This window comes from Etheostoma spectabile, chromosome 5, assembly GCF_008692095.1.
Source record: "Etheostoma spectabile isolate EspeVRDwgs_2016 chromosome 5, UIUC_Espe_1.0, whole genome shotgun sequence".
Taxonomy (NCBI): Eukaryota; Metazoa; Chordata; class Actinopteri; order Perciformes; family Percidae; genus Etheostoma; species Etheostoma spectabile.
In genome coordinates this window covers 32,213,615-32,222,157 of record NC_045737.1, presented here as the reverse complement: position 1 = coordinate 32,222,157, position 8,543 = coordinate 32,213,615, and the positions used below count along the sequence as shown (strand labels likewise).

General features: G+C 39.6%; 1 protein-coding gene and 1 long non-coding RNA gene across 2 annotated transcripts in view; one reads left to right on the top strand and one right to left on the bottom strand.

Moving 5' to 3' along the window:
• Positions 1-901: 901 nt before the first annotated feature.
• Positions 902-8,543, bottom strand: part of oxct1a (3-oxoacid CoA transferase 1a) — a 55,922-nt gene continuing 48,280 nt past the window's right edge. The window contains exons 16-17 of the mRNA XM_032516099.1: positions 1,770-1,871; positions 902-1,659 (exon numbers count right to left, since the gene is read on the bottom strand). Coding sequence (XP_032371990.1) covers positions 1,624-1,659; positions 1,770-1,871 — 138 coding nt within the window. The 3' untranslated portion in view covers positions 902-1,623. The remainder of the gene's footprint in view (positions 1,660-1,769; positions 1,872-8,543) is intronic.
• LOC116689561 (uncharacterized) overlaps positions 7,089-8,543 on the top strand; it is a 414,017-nt gene continuing 412,562 nt past the window's right edge. The window contains exon 1 of the long non-coding RNA XR_004332035.1: positions 7,089-7,305. This is a non-coding gene — a long non-coding RNA (uncharacterized LOC116689561). The remainder of the gene's footprint in view (positions 7,306-8,543) is intronic.

Here is an 8,543-nt window from a genome sequence, read left to right as displayed (position 1 = left end):
ACATAACCATCCCTTACATTGAGAGGCTGTTAAATAATATGCTTTGCATGACACGGACCGAATATCATTATGGTTTATCATCATTAATTAACTTTGTTCCTGGTTCGAGGCTACATCATACAAATATATAAGGGAACAATGACCATAATCTGGAGAAACATGTCTAATCAGGTGGTTAAAATAGGCAAAATCACACCAAGAATTGGGCCAAGATATAAAAAGAAAATCCCTGCTTGCTTTTCATCAACTCGAGTCCAAAACAGCCATCATGTACAGTAAGTATGACTTCATGCTGTCTATACCATCCTCGATGAACTCACTGTACCAAATCACATTTTAAGCAAAGTACAGTTATGTTTTAATTTGTAATAAGTTATTGCACTGCTCATGTTCTAACCCATATGTTTGTGTGTAAGCCTGCCATGTTTCTCAAAATTCCTTTTTCCATTGCATTTTGGCACAAGGATGTAAAATAGGTTACTAATTGTAGGCTTATAGGGCATCACTCTGGTTTGACTCATGCAGGGGTGTGCTGGCTTAACAGCAACAGCCGGTGGCAAAAGCCCCTGTCACTTTCTTCCATTTTTATGCTTGATGATCCAATCCAGTTGATCTTCTTGAACCCAAAAGCCCACTGGCTAAATTCCCCAGTTACGTAACAGCCCTCAGGTAATGGCAGCGCCTCTCTACTTGAGTGGAGAAATCGCATCAAGAATGTCAATGCAAGTTCACCATCCATATATAGAAAGCTCTAACCTGTAGTGTCAAAAGCCATCCATCTCCAAGCAGTCGTTTGCTTTCAATCCTTGTGATTTGATGAATGATTTGAACACACAAGCTAACAATTGTTGGTTTTTAAGATACTTTTTTGAGAAAAGAAACAAAAATTAAACAATATTCCACTTGTTCCACTCAGCCCACATGGTTGTAATTTATTGCACATACAAAGACAATAGGACAGTAAAAGCCAGTGTAAAATATGTTAAAGCATATTTTCTGGCTGAATTGTATGTCATAGTCACCAACTCTAAATTATATAAAGGCTGAGGGAAAAAAAGACAGTATATCAAACAGTTTGACATTGTGACTGAGGTTATTATTACTACTGTGTCAGTCAGACCCGTTTTTTTGTTTTTTTAAATTACATCTCCCTCATTTCCCAAATGACAAAATCCTAACAAACTAAATGATCTACCTAGGACATTTTTTGTAACTTGGTGTTGCACAAAGTTCAATACAAACTACAGTACAAACATATTCCCTTCTGTGCCAAAAGGAAAATCACCTGATGTACAGCACACTTGTTTTCTAAATTAATTACAGCTCTCTATATTCATCTACAAAATATCAATTTAAAGTAGATACGTTTTGGTTTTACTACAAGTAAAGTTTCACTTATTTTATCTTACAGTTTTAATGCCATTTTCAGATGGATTATTTGATAATAGCTGTACAAACCGTATAAATTAATAATTTAATCATGTCATAGACAATGCATTTGGCTCCTGTGATTCCCATTCAGTTAACATTAGTTGGGACTGAATCCTTCTAATGTTCAAGTGCCAAACATGCTTTATAAGCTCATTTGACCAGTCCGCTGATTCAGATCAATTGCATGCTCCTCTAGATTTGCTGCATGGACCTCAGGTTGGGAGACACCTAGAAGACAGCAGACAAATCACAAGGAAGAAAGAGATGTCTCATTGTTATGATACTTGGAGTTAGAAAATGAAATAAAGAGCTGCAGGCCAAACTGTTCTGGTACTTACTTCAAAATCGGTGCCTGTGCATGCTTTGATATCCTCAGGAGTGAGCCCCTCCCATACTTCTATCAGAGTCAGGCCTTTTGTCTTATCCACATCAAACACAGCCTGGCAACAGGGCAGAGAGAGGGAGGGAGGGAGGGAGGGTAAGAAAACAGGATGAGATGTTTCCAAAGAGAGAGAGAGAGAGAGAGAGAGATAGAGAGATGAGGGTGGGAGATGAGACAAAGACATCATGGTGAGAATGAGTATTTCCTTAATAGGTGGGTTTGAACCCTATGATGCGTGGTCACCGGTGTAACAGACAAGGATGTGTGGGCCTTCAATTATCAAAGCGACCTAAAAGAAATGTCAAGTAAAATATAATTGGGGGTGCCATCCAGATGACAAAATTGCTGCAATTATTGGTAAAAGAGCTCCGACATTGGTGCTCAACTTTCTGAGGTCGGACAAAGTAGAGAGCAATTACATTTGAATTGTGGCACTACTTTTTAGCAGCTGAAACCTAACAGACAAACCAATTCAATTAAGAATAATGAAGTTGAAGTGTAAAAGTCCATCGTTATTGCCGAATGATGGAAGGCAAATGTCATTATCGAATCCGTTGGGTTCACGAGTCCATCGCTGGCTTTGAGATCTGCGCCTGGTGCTGACGTTGCTCTGTGACGTAGCACAAGTGAAGGAGGATGAAATAGTCAGGCAACTTTATAAGCAATATTTACTTTAAATTTTGGGAAACTCAAAAAATGCCCAGATAAAAAAAAAAAAACTGGATTATCCAATGGACCAACACTGGGTATATGATCTAGTCCCATTAAATGACTTTAAGGCCATGTTACAATACCATGTAATTAAAAAATGCAACTTCCACAGGAGACCTCGGGGAAGACCCAGGACTAGGTGGAGAGATTATATATCCAACCTGGCCTGGGAACGCCTCGGGATCCCCCAGTCGGAGCTGGTTGATGTGGCTCGGGAAAGGGAAGTTTGGGGTCCCCTACTGGAGCTGCTGCCCCCGCGACCCGATACCGAATAAGCGGATGAAGATGGATGGATGGATGGATGGATGGATGAACTTCCACATGTGACCTGTTCCTTTCCTCTATGTGTGATTTTGTCTATGCCGTATTTCTGTTTAAATTGTAACTGGTGTGTCGTCTTGGCCGGGTCTCCCTCGGAAAAGAGATTTCAATCTCAAGGGACATCCTGGTTAAATAAAAGGTTAAATAAAATTTAAATAAAATATGGGGAAGCATCTCTTCAGCTACCATGGTCGACAGTCAATCTTCTACAGCAACACTACAACCACGGGTTTGTGAGTTGTTCTGAATATAGATTATATACATTCACAAGCAAAAATTGATAAATCTGTTTCACAGATAAATCTGCACACACACATATATATATATATATATATATATATATATACACACACATTTGTACATACACATAGTGTATGCACAAAACTGAGTGTGCATGATTCACAAATGAGGCCCCTGGCATATTCAACATATCTAACGTAACAAAATGCTGTATATGGCCAAAATGTAGAAAAGACAGGAAGGAAGTAACGCTTTGCAAATGCCCATAAATAATCCTTCCAAATGTTATAAAATCATTTACACTGAAGGGCAAAGAACCACAAATGCTGGAAATATATGTGAAGAAAAACAAATACATTTTTTTGCTTTCTAAAAAGTAAAAATCTAAATCAATCTGATACGCTAATGCTTGTAAAGTACCTCTAGGTAACATACTGTACATGTGATTACCTCTTTAAGTCTTTTAGGAGTCAAAATTATTATTTCCAGTCTGGGCCATTTCTGTATGTACTACTTCAGAGTGATATGGTTGGTCCTGTCCAAAGTGTCACACAAATACAACTTTTTTTTTTTTTTTTTTTCTAAAAAGTGTTTTGAAACAAACACAATCTTCGTCCCCCAAGCGTTTAGGCGCCCTATCAGAAAGGATTTCTATCCATATTAATGCGTCTACCGTTACCATTTGCATACACTGGGTATGTGTGTGCTGGTGTAAAGAGGAAGCAGACTGTCTAATGTTACTATCTGGTTGAAAATCATGGATGTATAAATTCAAAATACAGAAAGTACTTTAGAGAAAGAACAACACTGGCAAAAAGTAAGAACAGGAATTTATTGACGAGGTGGAATTGTATTTAACCCTCTCTAACTGATAAGACTGATGGACAGGGGCGTCTGCGTTTGTGAGATTACAATAAGGGCTGGGCAATATATCAGTATTATATTGATATTGTGATATGAGACTAGATATTGTCTTAGATTTTGAAAAATTCTTGTATCGCAAGTGTTGTATTTTCCTGGTTTTAAAGGCTGCATTACAGTATGGTGATGTCATTTTCTGTGTTACCAGACTCTTCTATTATTTTTTACCTTTACCCACTTAGTCTTTATACCTACATTACTGTAGATGACGAATCTTAAATCTCATTGTGAAGATATTTTGTTAAAGCACCAATTGTCGACCCTATAATATCTCCACAATATCGACATTGAGGTATTAGGACAAGAATATCGCGACATAGGATGTTCCCCGTATAGCCCGGCCCTAACTACAATGCACCCCAGAGCAGCCTCTCTGTTTTAGGGGGTTAGACACGCCGAATTAGGGTGGACGCGAGGCATAAACATATCAAAATATATACGTTTAACAAAAATGTTTAAGTGTGGATTTAGCCTAAGAGACTGCCATGGATATCTGCTAACTGATACTATAAATCTGATTTAATTTTAAATACCAACTGGCCAGACCCACTCAGCTGAGCTGGTTTCCTGTTGTTTCTCTCAGCAGGGGCTGACGGGCTAAGCCACAGACACATCCAGGCAAGGACTCTCAGCTCATTAGAAGCGCGCCACACACACACACACACACACACACACACACACACACACACACACACACACACACACACACACCACACACACACACACCACACACACACACACCACACACACACACACACCAACACACACACACACACACACACACACACACACGAACAGGGCAGGAGGCAGATATCTCACTCCAATATAGCAAGACAGATGGAATGTCACAGTGAGAAAGGGTCTATGGATGACACACGTGTTACAAGTGATTAACGTCAACTAAAGACGTGCCAGAGGTGGTCAATATAGATGCAGGCAGTGTGCATGTTTGGCAGGTGCTAGGTAATGTCAATGTGAGCTCCCAGTTTGATGTATACTGCTTTAAATATATACGCTGACACAAAATGGGCTGTGTGAGTATAACTTAAGGCAAGACTATCAATTTAGTTTCTGATATCAAACTACTAAAAAACCAAAGTGCCTCCATTTGCAAAACAGCCCTTATTTATTGGGAAACTGTCACCTTTCTTCACAGTCTACAGAGTTGGTCATTAAGAAGCTGCTAGCCTGGTTGTCTGGCGAGAAGTGGGCTGCATGTCATGTAACAACAATAAGCCACTGTCATTCACCCCCCCCCCAAAAAAAAAAATCTGTAACAAAAGAGATGGGAGTAAAAATGAATATAAATAATAATAATAAATAATAATAAATATTTTACCCTTCGAATCAACCTCAAAAGCTCATCCAGTATCCTGTCAATGCATTACATCAATTACAAGAAGCGGATTTTGAGATGTGTTTTGAGACTCACAGTATGACAATAAAATCATTTCAATTTTCTGGAGTAATAATTGCTGTCGTTGGCATTGCGGAAAATGCCACAGGTAACGCTTTTATGGGCCCATTAGGAGGACTGAATAATTCATGAGTGCAACTGCTTTATCTCTGAATCAATGGGCAATTGTTATTTTTGACTTTAGATAATTCCCCGAATAACTATTGAGAAAATGCAGAGATACTGGCACCAGGGGCCACGGAAGAGCACATGTGATAACCAAACAAATGATCAAAATCCATCATTTCAATCCCAACGCTGCAAGCGAGCAAGCTAATAACCAGGGAACTGTGGTTAAAAAGAAAGAAAATGGAAACAGAGTGTATGAAATGGTCCGAACCATATGGAGAAGCAGCAGAGACGCTGTCTGAGGCAGCAGGTTTCTTGTCACCCTGGGTCTCAGATCATAGCAGCACTACTTAGGACCACACTTTATTTACCATCTCTCCTGGCCACGCGAGCCAAGGAGGATGCTTGGTTTTTTGGGAATATATTGCATGGCAGCATCTGTGCATGTGTCCGCGTGGAAGGAAAATAAAATGTTTTGGCTGGTTTGGAAGTCCCAGTCGTTGTTCTCCTTTCAGGAACAAATCGAAGCGTAGATTTTAATCATGTGAGATAGAAAACAGTTAACAAATTGTGGATTACCAGGCTTATTAAAGGCACTGCTTGCCAGCAGATCTATAGTCCCTCGCTTTCCTCTGGTGATCACAACATTATTATTTTTTTTTACATCCCACAAGTAATTTCATCCATGCTGTTATGGCTAATAAAGACCAAAAAACTCAAATGTTGCTGCTGTGCTGTTGTATTTTATTCCTCGGACCATGAGTTTCTGAATAAAAAGGTTGCTCTTGACTTCAGACATTTATCCCTGATTGGTTGTGTCTACATCTTTAACATGTTTTTATTTTACCACCACGTCCTGTGAGATTATTAACATTTGTATGTCATTTCAATGTTATGGTATCCTCACTGAGGTTTCAACATGGGGCCTTATATAGTAGATTTGAAGATGGTTCCTTTTATTGATCAGAAGCAATCACGGATAATTGTTTATCTCTTCAATATTGTCATAGAGAAACATGTAAGCAGAGGAGAGCTCATTATTCTAATGTCACATATACAGTATAACAAAAAAATTTAACATGTGTCATACACATGTTAAATGACATTGGTAATAAGTGGCTCATTGTATGCCTGTTTTTCAAATTTGAAAGCAAGTTTAAAGGTCAATGCTTTCTTTCATGGTTCAAATTTTTAAATGAAAGACAAAACATTGCATAGATAATAATTAAATTAAAGCCTGCTTGTGTGTGTGTTATCCCCAAACGTGCGCTCAGATTTTCCTGTCACATGTTTGCGACTAGACGCTGTATCATCGTCGCAGAAACGGCTCATTGTACATCCGTTCTAATTTCTGTTTATTTTGCCTTCCCTTCTACTAGGTCTATAGTACTACTAGACGATTTTTACTACTACTTGTTCTTTCATGGCAAACTTCACTCAGATATGGTACTAGTGGGAAGAAAGTATAAAGAAAGGAGGCCTGAGGAAATACATTAGAGGTGTTTGTGAGGAACACACGCACACACACATGCACGCAGGCACCGGAGGTTGCTCAGAGTTGGAGTAATAATCACTCCGCCCGAGTAGCGGTGCTTTGCCTTCTGAGAATACTTCCCAGTATGTATTCAGTTAGAAGATGGCTGTCTCTCATGTGACCTAGTTATTTGTACATGCTGGGACTATACAAATCCCAACATGTAAATAGGAACATGTTTTTTTGTCACTTATTGGGAGCTGTGGGCTAGATGGAGCCGTCTACCTCCAGGATCTGTGCGTGTTGCTTTAATCTTATCGTTCACACGTTTATGGGTTTCATAGCAACACAATTGGATATTACTATTTGTCACTGACACAGCTTTCCATTTCTGTTGTCTGTTGTCATCAACAGCCCTTCACGAGTGTAAAAATCATGATTTGACAACAGAAACATAATAAGATGTCGATGACAATGGCTTTTTTTTTTACTTGTTCAGGACGCTGACTTTAAAAACAAGCCCCCACAGCGAGAGTCGCCCGTACCGCAAAGTTGGTTCATTAAGATTGCTGCAAGGTACAACTATTTCAAAAATATCTGAGAGGCTGGCTGAAAAGCTGACAGTCATATGTCAGCATTTTTGAAAAGCTCAGTTTCGTCTGTCCAAACTACAAAGAGAGGCCGGTATTTTCAAAGGAAGGGCCTCTTCAAAATGTGACCATGCAGAGATGGACAATGACAAAGGTGTGGATGGAAGGCCAAATGGAGAGGAAAGAATATTTTTTCCATTTATTCACAGTGCAACAGACATGGTTTGGGAAGAATAGAGAGTGGAATAGAGAGGAGGAGGGTTTGTGATTGGTTTAAAGGCATGCCAATAAATCAGAGCACGTTATTCTCCCGTCCTGGAAGCGAAATTACGAATCCCACTATGGCCACGTCAAGACCTGCCCTACAAAGCAGCTCGATTGGTTGGGGTTAGGCATTTAACCTTGAGTGGTTAAAGTTAGAATAGCTGATTGGTCAGGGGATAGGACCTGTACAAATGGGGTTACGTTACCTTGTGTAAGCATGGACGCCTGGCCAATAAATGCTTTGGCATGGCCAATAGAGATGGAAGGAAATGGAAAAAGATAATAAATGATAGTCACTGTACGTCAGAGAATCATTACTAAGAAAAGAAAGCTGGGGATGTAATAAGAGAAGAGAGTGCCAATTGATATAGGAGGGAGAGAACACAGCATGAGATGAAATGGGGAAGGTGGAGAGGAAGAGGTGGTAGTAGTGCTAGCAGGGCAGTGGAAAGAGCTTTAACCTTTATAAGTATTGACAGAAATCTGCTCGCTGAGAAATGTTGCACAATCCCAACAAAAGCCGGGGTGAGACAAAAAAGCCACGGACACAGTGCCCGACTTTGCTCCTGACAGGTCATGTTTTCAATGAGTGAGTTCCAAAGACAGCAACCACAAAAAAGGGTTACAGAGAATTGACCGAAGAACAAGACAACATAAATTCTGCATCAGCACTAAGCTCTACCG